At 36.3% G+C, this 23466-nt stretch overlaps 1 protein-coding gene and 1 long non-coding RNA gene across 4 annotated transcripts in view; one reads left to right on the forward strand and one right to left on the reverse strand.

Moving 5' to 3' along the window:
* LOC307142248 overlaps positions 1 to 23466 on the reverse strand; it is a 673051-nt gene that overhangs the window by 8221 nt on the left and 641364 nt on the right. The window lies entirely within an intron of this gene.
* Positions 1547 to 23422, forward strand: LOC307141958 (uncharacterized protein). Of its 3 annotated transcripts, XM_079842452.1 has the most exons (8): positions 1547 to 1625; positions 6157 to 6274; positions 15854 to 15909; positions 16021 to 16100; positions 16242 to 16356; positions 16650 to 16762; positions 21947 to 22061; positions 22216 to 23142. In XM_079842452.1, exons 3-8 carry the CDS (start codon positions 15864 to 15866, stop codon positions 22383 to 22385), a joined length of 639 nt encoding a protein of 212 aa, XP_079698578.1. In that variant the 5' UTR covers positions 1547 to 1625; positions 6157 to 6274; positions 15854 to 15863; the 3' UTR covers positions 22386 to 23142. The 3 variants fall into 3 exon arrangements, with proteins under 3 accessions (XP_079698578.1, XP_079698576.1, XP_079698577.1); XM_079842450.1 differs by lacking the exon at positions 15854 to 15909 and having other exon boundaries at positions 1574 to 1625; XM_079842451.1 differs by lacking the exons at positions 1547 to 1625; positions 6157 to 6274 and having other exon boundaries at positions 15730 to 15909; positions 22216 to 23422.

Consider the following 23466-nt stretch of genomic DNA (forward strand, 5'->3'; position numbering starts at 1 on the left):
CCTAGGCAGGTAACATAAGACTAACAAGAAGACAGCCCACAATCAAACAGCATTCATTCACTATAGAGTAAAATATACACATAATAATGACATATACATTGATAAAACAAAAAACAAAGACACATAATGGCAAAGACATTGTTCATCCACCTCTATACTGCATTCAATAAACAGTGAAAATGTATGGGTTATAAATGTGTGAGTACATGTCTGGTTTTCTAGAAGCAACTGTTTTAAGTGAGTTTTAAAGGTTTTCAATGTAGGACATTCTCTTATTGGAAGGGGCAAACTATTCCAGAGTTTTCCGTCTATTACTGACAATACGTTTTGTCCAAAAGTGGTGCACCTAAATGGTATCACACTGTCCCCTTTCACAGAGGCCTGTGTACTCAGTGGTGGAAATGGCCGAAATTCACTACGTTTTTTTTTTTTTTTTGAGTTGCACAGTTTAAGAGGTCACAAAAACCTTCTAAATAAATTGTCCCCAGGTTAAATAAATCTGTTGAATGTTTTGGATGGTTACTGTACATCTCAGTTTAGTGCTTTGAAAATGAACAATTAAACATGTAAAGGTGAATCTAGTTGTAAGGCAGTTATATATTTATCGATTAAAAAAAGTAACTAATTAATCGCACATTCAACATCTGCGTTTTTAATATTTTTTCATTGTAATAATTCCACAGTTACTCTCTAAACTTATGTAGAAACAACTTAAAGACAGTATATTTGAAATATTTGTTGTAATGGCATATTTTTATGAAAACTGCTACCGATGTCTCTGAATTTTTTTTCCTTCTTTTAAAACATTAATGATAGACATTCAACATTTAGCTAAACATTTAATATTTGACAACTGTTTATGATAGATGTATTCAACGACCCACAGTAATAATACAGTGATGTAAACTGTTCATATTTTTTTATGGAATTTCGCCATATTTTATTAAAATATGTTATAAGACACGTTTTGCACTTTTGACATAGTGAATATTGAATGTGTGCATATTTTAAATAAAATACTATAAGCAAAGAGTTTAGCCTAAATGGATTACCTCACATCTAGGCTACAATTAGACTAGAACTGCTTTTACCATTCTTATTTCTTTTTTTTCTGTATTACCTTAAATCCATTTGAATCCTTATTTTATTTTCCAGGTATCATTACATGCTTGGCCTGTGTTTTCATTGCATTTCCAATTTTGACCAGCATGGTTCGCCATTTGTGTGTGTTTTGTGCATATCTCGCATGCATTTCTGAATTACACTGTGCGATTCTGGATCTGATTTCACTCGATATAACGGAAATTCAAGCTCTTTTCGGGAAAGACGGCCGGATCATTTTTAGATGACCATTTATGTATTATTATTATTATATTTATAGACAGGATCATTTCAGGCATGTTAACACAGCTTTATCATTTCAAAGTTTCTGTTATGGCATCTGTTAATGTTCTGAATTCTCCATGTTCAGCATAATAACCGGAGATGTGCGCAGAATCAGCGCTGCAAGTTACAGAATATTGCGCAACATGCGCAGCTTACGCTCATTTAGTAGACTGAGAATATGCGTAGCGCTAGTCGCTGGATTGCTCGCACTTTAAGGACATTGTATGAGTAACGTACAAGTAAGTCCAGTGTTATTTGAATATTAATGTTGTATTACAAGTGTATTCGTTGCAGATACTGTTTATAAGTTTTATTCATTTATATGCATATGCAATTGTGACCGAGCGTTCGTGCAGGGTTCGCCTAAAATACTTTAGGAATAAGAAAACAATCAACGACAGTCGTCCGAACTTTGCTTCACTTTATTCTCTGTCACATGTGTAAAATTCAGCTTCAAAAACCCGCGACACTCCAGTACCAAAAAGTGCGCATGCACCAACCTATATACGGCAAGCCCCGAGGGGAAAAATACATTGCACACACATATACACAACGATCTATTTATCTCACGTGAGTTATGCGCTGAATCATTGACGTCAATCCTTTGAAGTTTAAGGATGAAGACACTTTATGTTGAGTTTATTTATATCACTTAAGTGATTTATATGTTAATTATTATTTCTCTTTAACTGTTCTAGATCAACCTTGCACATGTCCATCTGTGTTGATACAAAGCAATCATTAAAAGGCTATCATCTATCCATGACTCTGAGTTCTCTGACATGAACACTGTGGCGGTCAGTGCACATTGATCCAGATATATCCTAATTCAGAACAGTTAAAGTAACGGGTTTTCGGTCAAAAATCACAGTTCATCATTCCAGATAATTTACCTCAAGCACGTACCAATGGAGAAGCATTTCCATTGGCTGCAGTCTGCCGGTATTGGCCAATCACAAAAGTTGACATTGTGCAGCCTTTATCACAGAATATTCTGCTACGTTTTTATTATTATACATTACATTACGTGTATATGCAGAGCTGCCAACTTTTCAAAAAAACTTAGAGTGAGATTTAGTGGGGCCAACCAAAATTTTGCCGCGAACAAAGCAAAAATTGCAACAAAAAATAAAATAAATAATAAATATATATATATATATATATATATATATATATATATATATATATATATATATATATATATATATATATATATAATAGCTATATACACACACATCACAGAAAACACTCTGCATCAGCATTTGAATGGGGTAGTATTGGTTTTTGTTGTTGATTTCTTTTTTGCCTTTGATAGATAAGGTTGATAATTAATTATTTCTATTAAGACAAAATGCATCTATATGACGCTTTGTATACAGTATATCCTATAGACACACACACACACACACACACACACACACACACACACACACACACACACACACACACACACACACACACACTCATGTTTGTTTTTGTGAAATGTGAGGACATTCCATAGGCGTAATGGTTTTTATACCGTACAAACCGTATTTTCTATCCCCTTACACTGCCCCTGTCCCTAAACCTAACCCTCACAGGAGACTGTGCAGTTCACTTTCTGTGAAAAAAAACTTGTTCTGTATGATTTATAAGCATTTTGAAAAGTGAGGACATGGGGAACGTCCTCATATTTCACCCTCTTTTTGTAATACCTATGTCATACCCATGTCATTATACACATTTGTGTCCTGATATTTCACGAAAACATGCCCACACACACACACACACACACACACACACACACACACACACACACACACACACACACACACAGACACACACAGACACACACACACACACACACACACACACACAATTTTAAAGCACTATGTAGAGGCATGGTTTTGTCTAAATAGAACAAATTGATTATACATCAACCTACAGCATACTTTTACAGGGAAGAAAAAGGAAAATAACTGTCTGTCCTGTCTGTTGCTCTTCTGTCTGTTGTGTGATTCTTTTTTGCTGTGGCTGATCTAAAAAAACAGTGTTGTAGTAAAAACTACTTTGAGTAGTTAAGTTATATTCAAGCTACCCTTTTGAAAATAGCTACACTAGAAGTTACTATCAAAAAGTAGCTGGCTACATTGAAACCATGTTTCTTTTTCTTCTTCTTTTTTACAATGAGATTGTTACAAATAACTGAATAATTGTTCATGAAGAATGTTATAATATTTGGGGTTTCAAGCTTCATAATGCAATGTAATTATGATTTCAAAGAGTATAGGCATTCAGGGTTATTGGGACACTTTTCCCCAGTCATTTCAATGGAAAAAAACTGTCAGAATCATTACACACAATACTCAAATATAGCCTAGGCTATATCTCAAACTGGCTGCCCAAGTGCAAAATGGCTACAAATTTAACATCAGTGCAAGAACAAAATGTATGCAAATCAACTTTGCGATGCTGTTTGCGAACGTTCGTTGGAACTATGGTTTCGGGAAACACGACTCGTTTAACTATGTTTATTATGACGGAGCTTGTGACCATAGTTAGCGAACGACACTTTCGGGAAACGCACACCTGAGCGTCACAGCGCTCCACTTCGCTCATTACAGGCTCGTTCTCGTCATAACCCAAAACGGAATGTAGCTTTAGGTCGCGCAACACCGTATTTATTTGCCCATTTATCTTGAACCCCCTCACCGAAAGCATGATCGGCTCAACATGTAGATATAGATATAGATAAACTCATCTTTCAGGCATTTGACAGACCGGGTTGGCACTTCAGCGTGAGAAATCGGGGGTGTGGCGTGTGAGCGTGTGAAACCAATCAAATGCGTGTGTCTCACGGCCAGTGGCGCCACCAGGGGGTGGCCAGGGGTGGCCGTGGCCACCCCTGGCCGACTCCTGGCCACCCCACTGGCCACCCCATGGCCAGTATAAATTTTAGTAGCATCAGTTATGCATTTCATCCCTAATGCACAGCCAGGCAAGCCGCTCTAGACCTTCGATCACACCCTATGGATCACACACAGCCCGCCCCGCCCCTCCCCCGATGCCGCTGTTGCGCGCTCACACAGCAACAGTACAGGTCAGCGCGTGCCCGTCAGTCAACAGTTTCAAAAGAAGTTAGAAGACGAAGAAGACTACCGTAAATAAGTCAAAAAATATTCTTTAGTAAAAGAAGACGGGGAATTATGTGTCGTGACGTGCTTTTTAAGTGCCAAATGGTTACAGTATACTGTTACAGCAGCTTTTTGATGTGTCTTTGACACGTTTTGACAAGAGTACGTTACCTAGCTAACGTCGTTAGCTGGTGCAAGTTATATCAATTTTCAGACAATGAAGAGAAAGTCCACAGACATCTCTTCTTATTTTAAGAAGAAAAGTACAGAAGGAGGAGTGAAAGAGATGGCAGGGGAGCAAGAGAAGCTTAGTAATAGTGAGGATGAGGAGGAGGATGCTTTTATTTGTATCTGCCAGTATCTGCTTTTCCCCAGTAACTGTTTTGTTTGCAATAAATGTACACCTTATGCCAAATATAATTGCAAAATAAAACAGAATTGTTGTGCAACTCAAAATGTTAACTGTACTGTTATTAGTCTATGCACATTATATAATTAGTAACATTAAATATAACACAATAAACCAAAGTATATCAGTAGGAGTTTCCTTAAGTCTTTCTGATAGTTTTCTACAGGCCGGTTTACTACACCAGTAGAACACAATTCTGAAATTATGGTTTCTAGTTTTGGTGTGCCACCCCAAGATTTTAAGTGGCCCCATCTGGCCACCCCTATGAAAAATTTCTGGAGGCGCCACTGCTCACGGCCAATGCGTGAGAGTTGGCAGCTCTGACACACACACCTATGACGCACACGCATATGCACATTCAGCGATGGTCCAACGACTTCAAAGGTAGCTTTCGCAAACTGGAAGTATAAGCGCTACTTTTCCCTCGTTGAGGTGAAAGGTAAGAATATTTATTTAACGTTCAACTTATGCCCAGGAAGAAAGAGTCTCTCCACGCCGGTGGCAAGTGATTCTGAAGCGCCTCACATATGCCACAAAATTAGTGGCTAAAAACCCAGGTGATAACGTGAGCTACACTACCAAAGGAAAGTATAGTACTGATAATATTTACACAATATTTACACTATAGTAGGCCTACTGATAATATTTACACAATAATGCATTGAATTTGATAGGTGTCTCTCACATTGTCCCACAGCAACATTACAATAGTGTACATTAATGTACAATGTTTTCTAATAATAATTTATTCTATTTAGTGTCCAATTCATTCATTTAACATATTAAATATTGGGGGCATCCAAGTTATTTGACATATTTGAACATTTGGGAAAAAAAAAAAAGTAACGCAGTAATTACTTTCCCTGGTAATTAGTTACTTTTATAATGATGTAACTCAGTTACTAACTCAGTTACTATTTGTAAGAAGTAACTAGTAACTATAACTAATTACTTTTTTAAAGTAACGTGCCCAACACTGTTCGTCAGTGACGTCCGACGTACATCTCCGTTCCCTCCTTCAGGGAACGAGGGTTACATACATAACCGAGACGTTTTTCAATACACCCTCAAAATGTGTAAAGGTTTTAAATGACATGAGAGTGAGTAAATGATGACAGAATAAAAAAATTTGGGTGAGCTATACCTTTAAGTATGTTTTTTTGGTGAATGTCTGTTAGTTATAATACCATATTGAATGGTGGATTTATTCTGTTTGTCCACTGTTTGTTTACTTTTGGGTTTTTTCAGTGTAAAGGGGTCTCCCTGTCTGAAAGGTTTGGGATTTTGCACGTTCTTGTGGTGCCATCAGCCAATCAGCGTTCCAGAGGAATGAGTAATGGCATTCTTCGCAGCTCAAGTTCTAGAGGTTAGTGATTTATGTTATCTTGCACATCCTTAATTTACAGAATGAGTAAAATGCAATCAGGGAATTGCATTTTACAGTGAATTACTCAAGACTTAAAAATAATAGTGTTCATTCAACTTGCCAACACTACTTTTTTTCCACTTCACATAAATAATGTCAGGGGGAATAAAAGCATTTCGGGGGGTGACTAGGTAACTAGATTAATATATAGTCTTTGGGTTGATTAAACTAGGTCACTAATGCTTCATAACACTTCATGGGCACTGTGCACACTGCACACACTATATGGATGATGCTATGTTTGGGATGAGGGATTACATGTGCTACAAAGTGCATGCATTAAAGCCACTCAAGCCACAATTTACATTTAACAAAATCTTGCCTTTAAAAATTATCTAGTTGTGCGTTTTGATAAAAAAAAGTTGATTCAGAGACTAGTCTAAATTAACATTACCACAAGTCATAAGAGGCTGTCTGTCAGCTAACATCTGTTGCAATTCTACACAAATATTTAATAAATCTTACTTTTTAACAACCAGCAACAACACAAACCTGAAACCATAACTATTTGACAGTTCAATTTGCAGTGTATTGCATCTATAATTTTAAAGTTTTTAATGAAATTAATACTGTCATTCAGCAATGTTGAATTAAATCGATAAAAAGTGACAGTAAAGACTTTTTACAAAAAATGTTTCAAATAAATGTTCTTTTAAACTTTATTCAAAGAAACCTGAAAAAAATGTATCATGGTTTGCACAGAAATATTAAGCTAAGTTTTAATGGGGATAATAAGAAAAGTTTCTTGAGCAGCAAATCAGCATATTAGAATGATTTCTGAAGGATCATGTGACACTGAAGACTGGAGTAATGCTGACAATTCAGCTTCGCCATCACAGGAATAATTTACAATTTAAAATGTATTAGAAAATAGTTATTTTAAACTGTAGAAATATTTCACAATATTACAATTTTTTACTGTTTTGATCAAATAAATGCAACCTTGCTGAGCATTAGAAATCAAAATAAAAACTTAGAAATCAAAAATAAATAAAACTAATCTTATCAACCCCAAACTTTTGAAGGGTAGTTTAAGTGGTAAAGGATTTTGATTGTGCCAATTATGTTCTACAACAGACCAATCTAGAAACCCAAAACTAAAAATGATTACGGGACATGAAGTGACAAGCCAATGAAGCCATAACCCAAAGAAATTGCATTTCTGATGGAAAGGGTGTAAAAGCATCAAGGACACTGGTGACATTTAGAGTTTAGGAAAGCACTGGAGGAGGATGTTTAGCCAAGCATTGGCTAAGGTTGTTCTGGTGTTGAAATGCCAGCAGGGTTTTTTTTTCCCTTTTCCTCCATGTTCACAACTTTGAGCCAAAGCAGCTGTGACATAGCCGTTTTCCTGGTTCTTTACTGTTGTGCACCACTCATAGAGCAGAAAATGCTAGATGCTTAGAATGCCCAAGGGTGGATTTGACTCATAAGTTAATCCCAAAGGACTGAATCTTACCTGGAACGGTCAAAAAACAGTCTCTACCTCTTCTTTCATTTTAGAGGGGACCTATGATGCCCCTTTTTACAAGATTTAATATAAGTCTCAGGTGTCCCCAGAATGTGTCTCAAGTTTCAGCTCAAAATATCCCACAGATCATTTATTATACCGTGTTGTAAATGCCCATTTTTGAGTGGAAGCAAAAACATGCTGTTTTCGTGCATGTATCTTTTAATGCAAATTAGCTGCTGCTCCACACATAAGCTCATATAAAGACAGTCGGTCATGTCTGTGAACGTAAACAGCAGGGAAAGAAATCACATGTGTATATTAGATATGTGTATTAAAGTGCCCCTATAATGCTATTTTAAAGGGTCCTAATTTTGTTTTGGAGATCTCCTACAACAGGTTTACATTCATCAAAGGTCAAACACTTTCATCTTCTCATAATTTTCAGCATAATAATAATAAGAAGAAATATTTCTTGAGCATCAAATCAGCATATTAGAATGCTTTTTGACGGATAGTGGAGGACTGGATGAATGATGCTGATAATTAAACTTTGCCAACCCAGGCATAAATGGCATTTTTTATGATTTTACAAAGTAATAATATTTCACAATATTACAGTTTTTACTGTATTTTTTAATTAAATAAATGCAGCCTTGATAAGCATAAGAGTCTTCTTTCAAAACCTTAAAAAATTATAATGATTCCAAACTTTTGACAGGTACTGTATTGTTACATTTCAAAAAGGCATTCATGTCTGATTTCTGGAAGCTCAACACAGAACAACAATTAATTTTTAATTTGAAATGTTTAAATACTACCCTCAAGGTCTGAAGTTACTCTTTGACTGAAAAGGGTGAGAAGAGGGAAAAGAAAGAAAACGCTCACTGTCTTTCTCAATCCCTTCCCTTGAGTAAGCTAGTCTGTGTTGAGGCATCATGAACCCTCACTTCTTCTTTTTTTATGCCAAGTCTATAAATACCATGGCCCTTGTGGAGGCCTTGCATCAGAGTTTGCCCTTGAGCTCCTCTATCCAAGCATACATCAGAGAAGGTTTCCAGCTGTGGGGGCATATTGGATAGATTACTGCCTGGGACCCTCTATAACAATGATTGGCCAAAACCCGGTCCATGCCAAATTCCCAGCTACACAAATTTCTCAGTTGAGTATACTGCTATATGCTATAACCAAACCCTCCTTCCTTATACTCCATTTTAAGTCTACTTTAGTCTTTTTTATACTTTTCTCTACACACCTGCACATGAAACATTCAATGCATTACCATGTCAGCTCCACTCTGGTGCCACACACAAACCATTTTAAATTGATGACAGTGAGGTAAGACTGGACACTTCAGCAATGAGGGTTTGCTGATTTAAGGCCCGTTCACATTAAGGACAATAACTATGATGATAATGATAAAGATTAGGGGTGTAACGGTACACGTATTCGTACGGAACCGTTTCGGTACGGGGCTTTCGGTTCGGTGCACGTGAGTACTGAACAGTTTCCAAATGCAATCTTTAACAGTTAACAGTCGGCTTGTTTTAAGCGCGGAACACACTTCAATCCGAGTTCCCACACAAACATATTAAGTATTCAGTCCATTTTATCACGTAATTCAAACGATAAATGCCGTTTTGACGCTCTTTAATGTGGCGTGAGTGATCACTGATCACTGGCCGTGTGTTTGTGTGTGTGTGTGAACCTATGGTGTGAACGCGATCGATCATCTCTTCCTAAAGAATAAACATGAATGAACATCTGAAGGTATGTTGAGGATACATTACAACTTATTGTCACGAATCATGTGTGTAATCGCTCAGTCAGTGTTTCAATGGCGGAAAGACCTCAATATAACAGCTTGTAAACAATGTCACGTAGCATCACATTAACCTCAGGCAGTCATTCTGTGTCCACAGAATTTTATTCACTAGAGAAATCAACTCTTTCACTAAATATATGACCTATATTAGCCTATATATTTATTATATTCTACTTAACCTGTTAGTGATGTATTGATTATTTCATGGAAATGACACTCACTGTGTAACTTAAATGATTAACGTTGCACATGTATTTCAATGTTTTATTCCACAACATTAATAGTTCTACAGTGAATATTTCAACAACGAATTGGAGAAAAAACTATTTTATAATTAGATTTAGAAGTTATTGCAAAAACTGCCTAATGTGACGTTTACATGTTTGCGTACTGTTATTTGAGTGTTGATTATTATACCTAAAAATAAATATAAACTGAATTTAGGCTAATGGTTTGGGCTCTGGTGTTAACCTTTAATATTATAATGTGTAAGTAAAGGCTCCCTATAGTTTACAGCAATATCTTCAATAAACTTTTAGTTATAATTCAATAAATTTAAGGACAGGCACTTTTTTCACCCAGTAAACCACTGTTTAATAAAAATAAATAAAAAGCAATTTTTTAAAACTGCTGTACCGAACCCATACCTAACTGTGACTTCAAAACCGAGGTACGTACCGAACCGCCAGTTTTGTGTACCTTTACACCTCTAATAAAGATACAATATAGTTCTAAAAATTGTTCTAAATATAAAATAATAGAGTTCACACCACAACTATAATGATAATGGCACAGAGAAACTATATCGTTGGAGCTGATGAATGACAAAAACATGGACAGCCAATCAGAATGAATCCTGCTTCAACCATTTTAAAGGCTAAGAATAAACACACTGCGGTGTTTAAACATAATCATGTTTAAAAACTAGTTTTTTTAGCTCCCCTTTAAATGTTGATTACAACAATAAAGAATGAATGACAGCATATATGCCATGTTGTCATATTGAAAACTTTTGTTGCAAATGATGTTGCAATTCCAAAAATGTGCCAATGGGAGTGGAAAGTTCTGTGCGTGATCTACTGACATCGCACAAAGTAAAGAACACAGAGGCAGCCAGATCATTTCCATAATGACCAACGCAATCTACCAAGAGTAGCGCAAATTAGCATTTGGTTTAAGACATGCTTTTTTTGGTAAATAATGGCGCAAATACTAGTCATATATACTAGTCATATCACCCTGTAGCCGAAAGACTGGTTTCCCAGCGAAGCAGGGTTGAGCCTGGTCAGTACCTGGATTGGAGACCTCCTGGGAAAAACTAGGTAGCTGCTGGAAGAGGTGTTAGTGAGGCCAGCAGGGGGTGCTCACCCTGTGGTCTCTGTGGGTCCTAACGCTGCAGTGTAGTGATGGGGACACTATACTGTAACAAGCACATCCTTCGGATGAAACTTTAAACGACTTTAAACAAAGGTCCTGAGTCTCTTTGGTCATTAAAAATCCCAGGATGTACTTTTGGACGCTCCCCGGAGTTCTAACGCAATATAGCTGCCGTCGCATCATCCAGATGGATGCTGCACATTGGTGGTGGTTGAGGAGATTCCCCCCTTCTATATGTTAAGCACTTTGAGTACCCAGAAAAGCACTATATAAATGTAACAAATTATTATTAGTAGTAGTAGTAGTAGTAAATTGACTAACGTAAACCTGAGTAAATCACCTTTCGTGTAGGGCTGAAACGATTTACTCGATTAACACGATTACAAAAATTCCTCGAGGCAAAAACTCTGCCTTGAAGCCTCATTCAATTCCTATGACGCGCACTATACGCGCAGGGATCTGATTCACACGGACCGTTGTTCAATGTTCAGGAAGCACACCACAGCGCGTGATACATTTTGAATTTAGTTAGCGCGATGGCGGAAAGTAAAGATGTCCATAAACAGCAGAGAAGGTCTAAAGTTTGGGATCAATACATTCTTAAAAAAGAAGAGAACAAGGTGCAATGTGTCTACTGCAAAGTAGACCCGGCATTCCACAGCAGTACGACTTCAAAGATTCAGCATCTGAACCGAAAACATCCACTCCATGCTGTTTCACCAAGCGAAACAAAATAACACAGCCTAAGCCTATACATTGATGTTTTTAAGTAGTAAACGTATTCACGTTCAATTGCAAGTGAGTATAGCCTAAAAAAAGAACCCCTTCACACACACACACACACACACACACACACACACACACACACACACACGCATGCACCCTCGTATCTCTCATGCGCCAGTTAGAGCAATCGCGGCAATGCATCACATATGCTTAAACTTTTATCATGTGGCCACGCAACAATAATTTCGGCATGCATTCACTGTATACACCGGGACGTGATGTTGTGATGCAATTTTTCGAACGGATGCTTCACCTAAAATGCACCGCAATGCAAGTGATGCAAGCCAAATGCAGCGTTCTATTGAAAATTAATGTATGTATTTCTTCCGTGCCAAACTGCAATGAAGCAACATGGTCTGACTGGGGCATCACTCTTCCTTCGTCACTCTTTGTTCTCAGGTGGGTAATTTGCAGAAGGTGCAATCCTTTTTTTGTAATGTTGTATTAAGAAGACAAAACTAAGGCCAAATGGCCTTTACTATTTAAGTTTGTATTCATAGTTTTACATGTTATACATGTTTTACAGTAAGTTGACTTAACTGTATTGTTATATAAGTGTTGGCACTGGCACTTATAAACACTAAATGGGTAAAAATTGCAATAAATAGGCTTAGTTTTTGAGCCAAATGTTGGAGTTGGAATCAATACCTCTGTTTGTTTGTTTTTTTTAAATAAAAGCCAAATGCTTGATCATTTTACAGCCACATAATTTTCGTTATGCATTATTTGTTTTGGTTGTTTATATCATAATTTTGAGGGGAAAAAAGTAAGAAATGCAGGATATAAATGCGCAATTGTGAGTTATAGTCAGAATTAATGCAAAAAAAATTAGAATTGTGAGAATAAAAACCTTATGGGGGGGGGTCAGAACAGTATCTTTATTTAATGCTCTGACACTAGATCAATCAGGTACTTATCACAAAAAGAGTATGAGAATCTAATAGGAATCTAATATAATAGGAGTTGTTAAATGGTTTATTCAAATGGTCCTGTATACAGCTGTGTAAAGTTAAATTTTGTGTGTACAAATGTATTTCCCTTTGTATATGTGACAAGATATGTCTACTTTTCCAATACATTGTTATTATTATAAATTTTTTTTAAAAAGGTAACCATAAGAGCCCGTTTGTTGTGTCCTGTCCCTTCAAGCAAGATTTTGGGGGGCTGATGAAATCCTTCAGCAACATTACAAGAAGAAAGAACCTTTTTAAGATCGTATTTAAAAAAAACAACAACAACAAAAAAAATACCTTTTTAAATATTAATCTGTAAATGCCCCTTAGACACCCATTAGCATCAACAATCTCTCTGAGATATTAGTGAGTACATCCGTGGTTTCAAATGTGACAGTGTGTTGGCGGAGGTCCCAGGCTTCCAAATTCAGATGCTCAGAGAGAACATTTTGTATGATTCACAAAGAGCCTGAGCACAAACAACACTCTCCTGTTCTTTCTCACAGTGGTTTCTTTGTATTACAATCTTCCATTTAATTTAAATATGTCACTGAAATGAGAGTCAAACAAAACCACCCAAGCACACTGATGTACACATTGTTTCGGAAACATTATCTGCTAATTTGTGTATAAAACGGTTTAGGCAGTGGTTGTCCTAACACAACAGATGAAAAGCATTCACATTTGTCTCTCTGCCAGGCTCATGCAGTTAATTGCCTCAGACTGAAAATAAATAAAGAACCATGATTTATGCTCAGTAATTAAAATCAAGTTCTCAAGTTTGAGCAGCTACATTTTAATTTCCTTTTATATTGCTAGACATAAATCCTTTTCGTCATTACTAAAATGCAAAATGAACATAACCCCATTATTTGCCTGAAAAAGAATTACATTGCAATAAGTATCATTAAGTACTCAACAAATGTTTGATCAATGGCATGTGAGTATGCTATACACAAGAAAGAAAAGAGCCACTTTTTTTGGATTGCAGGCCAGTGGCTGGTCATGAAACATTTAATAATGTAAAGCTGGGTTTAAGCCGCTTTTATGTGGAGATACTCAAAGAATAGGTTAGGACATCACATGCATACAATCATCCCTTACAAACCTCTTAAGCCACAACAGGAGAGGTCTCATTAAAACAGCATTCTCCCTTAAAGACACAATGAACTAAAGGCTCTACAATCAAGTGAAATGAGTTTAGTTAAAGCCTGTGTCATCGCTGTGTACTGTAGTAATTAATCCTTAAATTAAACAAACGAGCAATTAGAGGAGAAAGTAATTATTATGATTTAATTTGTCGGAGCGAGCAGTCCTTTGAGGCATGATTTAATGTCTAGGTATTCTTGCAGAGTGAATATTCATTAGCCCCAAAAGTAGTGCTCCCTCTACTGAATTGTTTGACAACAGTCTTACTGCCTGAAACACTAATACAGTACAGATGAATTTTAAGCTGAACTCGCAGTCAATAAAGGTTAATGCACAAGAGATCAAGAAATTGAGAAAATGACAACAGGTGATAAGATGTGTAAATAACAACGACATTTGTAAATTAAATTTAACTTTGACTTGACATACACTATCGTTCAAAAGGTTAAGGTGTGTAAGAAGTATCTTATGATCAGTGCTTGGGGTAACTCATTAAAAAGTAACTTGAGAAACATAATCAAATAACTTTTTTCAAGTAACTAGTAAAGTAACGCATTACTTTTTCAAATAAGTAACGCAAGTTACTATGTTTCACAGTTATTGACTGACAGCTCTACTGTCACCATGTTGGGAGAAATCAGGAGTAAATGCAGACGCGTTGTGTGTGAACGTGATGGTTATTGTAGTTCTAGACTAAATGTGAGCATTTACTCATCTCACTTGCAAAAAATGAATAAAATCAGTGAATTCAAACTCAGAATATTACGCAAACCTGCAATAATTAAATATATTAAATTACACAGATATACTTTATTTATTTATTCTCACTTTATTTAAGGGATAACTAACCCAAAAATGTGAATTATGTCATCATTTACTCATCCTCAAGTTGTTCCAAATCTGTAAAAGTTTCTGTTGAACACAATGTTAGTAATCAAACAGTTGATGGACCCCATTGACTTCCATAGTCAGAAATGGAATACCATGGAAGTCAATGGCTACCTGTCTGGTTATCAACATTCTTTAAAATATCTTCTTTTGTGTTAAGGGGGAAGTAAATGATGACAGAACTATCCCTTTAACCAATGTCTTTGCTGCTGAACTTAAATGATCCAATTCAACCATAATAATAAGCAAAAAATGACTTTAGATAAACATCACACAAAAAACATTACATTCTTCTTCAATCTAGAATGGCAGCACAGAGGTTTGTTTGAGCTGCGCCCTCTACTGTACAGGTGTAAATTTGCATTTCCTTCAGTCTGAGTATTATTCGTTTCACTTTTGGTGTGAAAGAGCCTTTACATTTGGTACAACTTTTTCGTTGTTAATAAAAACAAACAAGCCCAGTCCAAGAGAGAAAAAGTAACGCAAAAGTAATGTAACATATTACTTTTCACAAAAAGTAACTAACACAAAAGTAATTAACACAATTAGTTACTTTTTAGTAACTAACAAACACTGCTTATGATCACTTAGTTCACATTTTAAAATGTTTTTTTCTGTGATGGCTAAACTGAATTTTCAGCAGCCATTACTCCAAACTGTATTCAGTGTCACACAACTTTTTAAAGGATTTTTTAACAGATTAAAGTTAAAAAGAACAGCTGGAAAAACTGGTTATCATCATGACAACCCTGAGTGACAAAGTCAGTGAGTAAATATCCTATACAGTAATCCAGTAATTTCAAACTTAATTTCAAAGCAAACAGGAGTTGAAAACAACAGAATTAAGAGTTATGAAGGTTCCAAGACTAACTGTTGTTTTGGCAATTAGTTAGTCTGTTCTATTTGAGTTGTGGAAGGACGTAACATGTTCTCTGATTCAGAATGAAACTGACTCTTTCAAAACCTTAGCAATTCTGTTTGCTCAAGACAGATGTGTTGTAATTTGGTCAACAAGATGAGAGTACATTAACCTATGATGTAATAATAAAAGACTAAAAAAGAAAACATCGCATAGAGCTTTTTCCCAACAGCACTAACAACATGAAATCTACAAGCAGACTATGGGAGATGTTTTGCTTGCTTTTTGGTAAGCATTGTTTCGGTCACTTCACAGTATATATGCTAAATCTTGAATGATTTGATTCTAATCTCTCTGTGAAGATTTTTACCTGAAGATGTCTTTGTGGTTCTTCTACAGCATTTCTCTTGACTAGAGCTCATGGACAGAATACTTCCTGCTCTCCCTTCTCTTTTGAGAAGCTCAACGAAAAACTTAAGGTATAGCATCTTTTTATCTACAGCTAAAACACTATCTAAACGGTATCTGTTTACATACAGTAGATTATTGTAATACAATAATGGTTGTTGACTATTGCAGGCACATCTAATATCAAAATTAATATTACATTTTTTATGTAGGATATAAAAGATTGGTTGGAAAGTGAATCTGATACATGGACAGCATATCAAAACGCACAAATTTATAATCAACTACACGTGCTGACTGATATCATCCAGAAGCAACAAAACAAAGGTAATTTTGTCTGCAACTGTCCTTCCAAAAACAAAAGTTCCAGACAACATATCATATCACTTCCTTTCAGCTTTAATATTTAGCATACACTGCATGCTATGCTATTTTTCAAAACACAGTGCAGTAATCACTTATCCCAATACGTTTTAAAATGGCAAATATAGCACAGCATCCCGTTATTAGATGTGTACATTATATGCTATTTCTTTCAAATATAGTTGAGAAACAGCATGTTAAACACAGCTAATATTTATGTTTATAAAAGTACTAAAAATAGTCTGTCTTCTTTGCAGATTTACTGAAGTTTCTGCCTGAAAATTGTACAGCTCCAGTAGTGCCCGAGGACGGAGGCCTGCTGTGCGTATCTGTGACGAATAAGGCCTACTGTAAGCCTATGTGCAATGCGGTATGTGGTTTCACTGCTATGAAGGCATACTTTTTTTTTTGCTATATATTATAATATTCTTAAACTAAAAAAAATATTATGCTGTATTTAATTGCAATTAAAATAAAAACATTTAAAGGGTCACTTCAGTGATTTAGCATTAAGCTTTGTAGCAATAGAAAACCCATAGTATATTTGAATTATGGTACTTTCCCCCCTCATATCCCCCTGAGACGAGAGAAGCATGCATTTTATTTCTGGGAAAAAAAAAGATTTTTTGGCCAGAGGCTAAAAACTACAGCCAGTAGAGGGAGCTGTTCCGCATGTTTTCAACCCGCCCACAGGGGAGAGATCTCACTCTCAGAATGTAAATGCGCTCGGCTCAGCCTCAGGCATTCATAACCGGAGCGGTGCAGAGCAAAGTGAGTGTTTCAACTTTTCAATGAATTCCTATGAAAGTTTAGCTTTCCATATGCGATCAGAAAATGTGCCAGACTGGACACGCGCTGAGAATGACTGTCGCGCTTACCTCAGCTCTACTCAGATCTTACTTCGCTCTCGTGCTGAATAAAAATCCTCCTGCTGCTGCGTTTGGCCAGTGACTTTCGTCTGGCTCACTCACACTTTATTGAAAATACACGTTCAGTTTTTAATTGTAGTGCTTATTCTCTAACTGAAAGAAATGATTGTATTATTATGAAGATCAAAACGACGGGGGCGGTAGTGGCCTCGTAGGGCAGCGAAGCAAGTGCATTCTGGGAGTTGTTGTCTTTCATCCACATGAGATTTAAATACATTTTCTGTCTTTTCTCAGTCTAGAAGGCACCAAATTCAAAAATAATTCTCATTTCTACTACATAAATGACAGTTTAAAGGTCCCGTTTTTCCTGTGTTTTTGAAGCTTTGATTGTGTTTACAGTGTGCAATATAACGTGTTCATGTTTCGTGTGTAAAAAAAACAATATTTTTCACACAATTTACTGATCTGTATACCGCTGTTTTCACTGTCCTAAAAACGGCTTGAATATTTCCTTATTCTATGAAGTCCCTCCTTCAGAAATACGTAACGAGTTCTGATTGTGCCAGCGGTTTCCGTGTTGTGATTCGACAGCAGCTTAGCGCACGTTGCCCGGAAAGGTCACGCCTCTTACCATAACGGGGAGATGCATGTGCTCAAAGTACAGCGTCCCTGAAGGCCAAACAAAGGTGATTTGACTCTGGGATGAAAATAACAGCGTCTGGACGACATGCCGACAAACACTCTACAAACGCAACACTTCATCTTCTCCACGTGGGAGAGCAACAAGACCATGCCCTTTTTTGCGTATTCTTGTGGGCGGAGGTTAGTCGACAAACTGTTCTACTGACGTCATTAAAGCAGGATGTACATGGATGTAGTCCAAACCGGCCGTTCGCTGTAGGCTTAGAAAGGGAACTTCTGTTAAATAAAATGCATTGAACTTTGAGCTGTATAATTTTACAGGTATTATTTATGCTCTAACAGCAACATTACACAATAACTAAAGTTTGAAAAATGGGATCACGAAGAACAGGACCTTTAAATACACATTCATCTTCCCAGCGCTGAAGTGCCCCTTTAAAGCACAGTACTGTACATTAAATATTTGTATTTTTTTTATATAAAGCAATTTTTTAATTTTAATTTTCTTTTTATTTTAGTCAATTGAAAGTATATATATATATATATATATATATATATATATATATATATATATATATATATATATATATATATATATATATATATATATATATATATATATATATATATATATATATATATATATATATTAGTGGTGGGCCGTTATCGGGCGATAAACAAAATATTGCCGTTAATCTATTCTCAAAGTTGGGTTGGGAGCTGGGTCTATACTACGCAAGCTATGTTGACTTTCACCTTGATAGTTTAGCGCGGATGTATACCTAGCCGAATTGCACTGTAGGGGGCGAGAGAACGAGTCTTCGAACCTGTGTGTATGCTAATGTTACTAGTGTTGTCAAAAATATCGATATTTCGCAATGTATCGATACTAAAATATCTGAAACAATAGAGTATCTACAGTATCATTTTCTACAGTATCGATATCAGCTGCGCTCTCCTCTCCTCTCCGACCGAAAACGAGTTGACACGCACCCCGCCTCCTCTCATTCACTCCGTTTAATCCTCTGAACATTGCGAACGGGTGTTCTGCTGGACTTTTGTTAGTATTGGTGTGACCGGTCTGAATTTCGCGCGGGGTTGCACATAACGTTAATTCTACTAATTCCCGCTGATTTCGCGCTCGCATCTGAAGCGCACACACACATACCTTAATAAAGCCGCCTCTGACATACAAGTGCAAAAATTAGCTCCTTTTTCCAGTTTATTAATGGTCAAAAATGTCTCAATGCCCATCTTGGTGAGTTTTAACGTAAACACAGTCGTAACCAGCTCACAGGAACAGTGGGATCCATGCGTGTGTCAGGTCTTAAAGGGACATAAGTTATTTATTATTCAAACTACAAAAAGACAAACGATCACTTACGAGCACACATATTCTGAATGCCTTCGGCAGAATTCAAATGAGCCATTTTAATCTAGATTAATCTTGGAATTAATCTAGATTTAAAAAAAATTATCTATGCCCACCACTAATATATATAAAACTTTAGTTAGTGTGTAATGTTGCTGTTAGAGCATAAATAATACCTGTAAAATGATAAAGCTCAAAGTTCAATGCCAAGCGAGATATTTTATTTGACAGAAGTTCCCTTTCAAAGCCTACAGGTAACGGCCGGTTTGGACTACATCCTGGTTCTTCCTGCTTTAATTACGTCAGTAGAACAGTTTGTCGACTAACCTCCGCCCACAAGAGTACGCGAAAAAGGGGGCGTGGTCTTGTTGCTCCCTCGTGGAGAAGAGGAAGTGTTGCGTTCGGTTCGGTTGCGTTTGTCGTTCAGACGCTGTTATTTTCATCCCGGAGTCAAATCACCTTTGTTTGGCCTTCAGGGGCTGTAGTTTGAGCGCGTTCATCTCCCCGTTATGGTACGTTACAACTCGTTACGTATTTCTGAAGGAGGGACTTCATAGAACGAGGAAATTCTCAGGCCGTTTTGAGGACAGTGGAAACAGCGGTATACAGATAAGTAAATTGTGTGAAAAATACTGTGTTTTTTTACACATGAAACATGAACACATGTTATATTGCACACTGTAAACACAATCAAAGCTTCAAAAAACACGAAAAACTGGACCTTTAACAATTAAATGTAAAAAATATGGGTCGATCCTCACATTGGATCCAACATCCATTGGATTCGATCCAACAGCAGAAATATAGCGTTCCGCCCCCAAATTTAATGCCAAATTTACACTGCCAAGGTTCCTGCTCAGAGGTGGCATAAATGCATTTTCACAGCAATTTCAATTGTATATTTTGACTCTAGGGACTAAGGTAGGTCAGAGCAGGCATAATATGGTCTAGCTTTTGTGCAGCATTATGTCTTTACACCAATTTTTGATCAGGCACAGAGCAGCTTTAACTCTGCTGTGTAAAGGAGACTTACGACCTCTTGACATGCATGGTTTTTTAATACCATTTAAAATATTTAAGGCTTTTAATGACTTTCAATTTGATAAAAACTCATTTTTAAGATCTGTGGGGACCCTGTAAAATGCACCAAAAACTGGTGCAGGTTAGGACTTGCACATCTACGCATCTATAGCCCAGTTCTCTTAGGGCTTGGCTACTGGAAAGTAAGTGCACACGACATAAAAGTAAGTGCGCAAGATTGTTTCAGGTCTGATAAATGCGAAAGCTCAGTGTCCTTAATGGACAGTAAATCCACTTAATGTATATTTTTACATACAATTTGGTAGTAAAACATTGTACATTTTATTGGTGCAGAGATGAGTATGTGTATTTTGCTAAATGTATGCAACTGCTTTTTTTAATTACTTAATTAGAAGCACCATTTTCTACATACAAGACTACCTTGGAGACATTGTTTATTTTAACCTCCTAAAAAGTTTTTTGAATTTAGTATTTTTTCATGTCATTACATTGTTTAGAGCATAAGAAACAAATGGGGGAGGGGGGGGGGGCATTTTGATATGTTAATATGTTACGCTATGTCTTTTTAAGTGGACACCAGGACTCAGTTGTTTAAAATATAAAATGACATGTATAGGCAAAAATAATGGGATTTTTTTTAAATTTCACCAAACAATTTTTAGGTTTCAGTTTTTTTTTACCTAACTTTGTTTAAAGATGATTCTTAACTATATTATGACAGATATAACAGAATGAACTGATATACCATTGTACTTTATGCAATTTGTGGTTAAAATGGCCATACATGGGGTTTCCGATTCAATGCAATGTATATATTCACTGTCTCTAATTTGCATATTCATGTGTTCTTGGAGCAACATGTAATGAAAAAAGAAGTGTAATAATGGGAGTAATAGTTGGTAACATTTTCATAATAATATCTAATATTTTATAGGAATATTGATATGTAATTTCTTTCCCTATTCACTGTCTCCTAAAGTGCCTGATAAACATGATTTAAGTCCCAGTGTTCTCTATAGTGGACATGTATGAAATCAATGCCCTGTTTTGTAACAGAAAGTCATATTTGTATTAGAAATCTCATAACATTTTCCTGAGATGTTGATTTATAACAAACAATCTGAAAATTTGTCAAATATTGTCATATTTCCATAAGAGTGCTAAATTTGATCATTCAGTCATTTTTAAAGAGCAAGGAGATGTTGTTGACCTGGTGAAACCTTAAAACAAATGGTATCTCTGAAAAGCCCTGAATGTGCTCTTTACAGGACAACCTGTGACATGCATGGTGTCTGAGAAATTCACTAAAATATAATGTCCTCGTACATGGACAGTAGCACCCAGGAGGTTAAAGTGCAAAGTATAAGCTATGTAAAAACTTAACTTGCAAAGACTACAAGTGTGGGTATTGGGACAGGCCCAAATAGTTGTATTTGCAAGTGTGTGGAGTAAGCTTGTTATGTGTTTAACCGACTTCAATATACAGAACCCAATGATTCATCATCACCTCCCAGTGGACAACCCAAGATATTGACAAAGAGCTTAAAACTAGAATCTAGGCCAATAGGGTACAACTATCATAACAAACAAAACATAATTTTTTCTATATTTAATCTTTCCATGCAAACAGGGTTATGATTTCACCTTTTTGAGAAGATCAAGGCTGTTCGAGGAATGTAGTGCTGCCACACAAAGCAAATGGACAACACAGTTCATTGGTGGCAACAGGCTGGCTATATGCACAAGTAAGTTTGGGATATATTTGTCAAATTTGATATTTATAAATGAAGGAATATGTGAAGTTCACAGGTCACATTCTTTAATGTAAATTCTGAATACTCTAGTAGTACTGCATGCTTATGTGTACTGAATAAGGTGTTTTCTTAAATTTCTCTGAAGAGTCCCACATTGCGGTAGCAGGAGCTCCCTCTGCCTACTTCCCTGAGGTCTGTAACAAAATAAAGAGCCATGAAGAACAAACGAAGAACATAAAACAAATCTTCCGATCAGAGCTGGCTATGGCAGGCATCACAGAACCATTAAAGTCCTCCAGCCTTCTCTGTGGCTAGAACATAAACTAGATCAAAGAGCGAGATCTAAGTGTTCAGAGCTGGCTTAGTGGATACTTTGTGCTGGCATTTTGCACTTCTTTTTTTTGCACAGAAGTGCAAAAACTTTGGTAAAATGTAAACTGTAGAAAATATAACATTTAATGAAATTAAAACCTAGTGGTGTAATGAAGAAACTTTAATAAATATTATGATGTGTATTATGTGCTCAAATCAAATTAAACAGAATAATTTAAACTAATAATTTAACAACTAATGTATTTTAAAAATGACAAGGCCCAGTATAGAAATACCACAGTATATGACAAGGATAAAACATAAGGAGCAAACTGGCACAGGCAGCATCATTTACAAAGAATTGATTTTTTTCTAGCTCTAATTGTTGAGTTGTTGGGCAGACATTAGTCATGTTTTTCTAAGCAATTTTACAGTATATACAATTAATCACCCTCAGACAATGGGAAAATAAAGCAGCCAAAGGGGTTTCAGACGATTTAATTTCTGTGGCTGGAATAATCTGCCCATTGGACAGATCAGCATAATGGCAGATGTGCACCAGTCATCCAACCTCACCAATAATAGTCAATTCATCTGCCCCTGTTTATTTCATACACAAATGCTGCATGTTCTTCAGAGTCTGTCCAAAATGTGTATTACAAACAACCAGCCTATTTTTAGGATTTATATGAATCCAATGCGGTCTGTATGCAACCCTTTTATTGTCAAACATGGATATTAAAAAAGCCTTTGAATGTTCTCTGTTTGGATGTATTATTGCAAGAGGACCACTAGATGCCAGTGTTGTCAGCATTTTGAATGTGAATACATAACAGAACCGGTGCCTTATGTGAGATGAAGACATAATTTCTACTCTAGAAAGAGCTAGTTTAGTTCAACACCTTGGCTTTAATCAAGCTTTTCTAACAGTACAAATGAGCAAGCTCAAAACTACAGATCACATCATCTAAAGTTGTTACAATGTTGGTTTTACTGTATATGAAGTCTGTGTCCAACAAAATTAAATCATTCCCAGGCACAACAAAATTGTTACTTTAAAAACAACAATCAAAATGCCAAACAT

Source organism: Gobio gobio (assembly GCF_949357685.1).
Source record: "Gobio gobio genome assembly, chromosome: 18".
NCBI lineage: Eukaryota > Metazoa > Chordata > Actinopteri > Cypriniformes > Gobionidae > Gobio > Gobio gobio.

Bases quoted from the DNA above. Each gene is read 5' to 3' on its own strand.
- LOC307141958 (XM_079842450.1), top strand. The intron at 16,101-16,241 runs GTATAGCATCTT...TTTTTTATGTAG, and splicing joins AGCTCAACGAAAAACTTAAG to GATATAAAAGATTGGTTGGA. The intron at 16,357-16,649 runs GTAATTTTGTCT...TCTTCTTTGCAG, and splicing joins CCAGAAGCAACAAAACAAAG to ATTTACTGAAGTTTCTGCCT.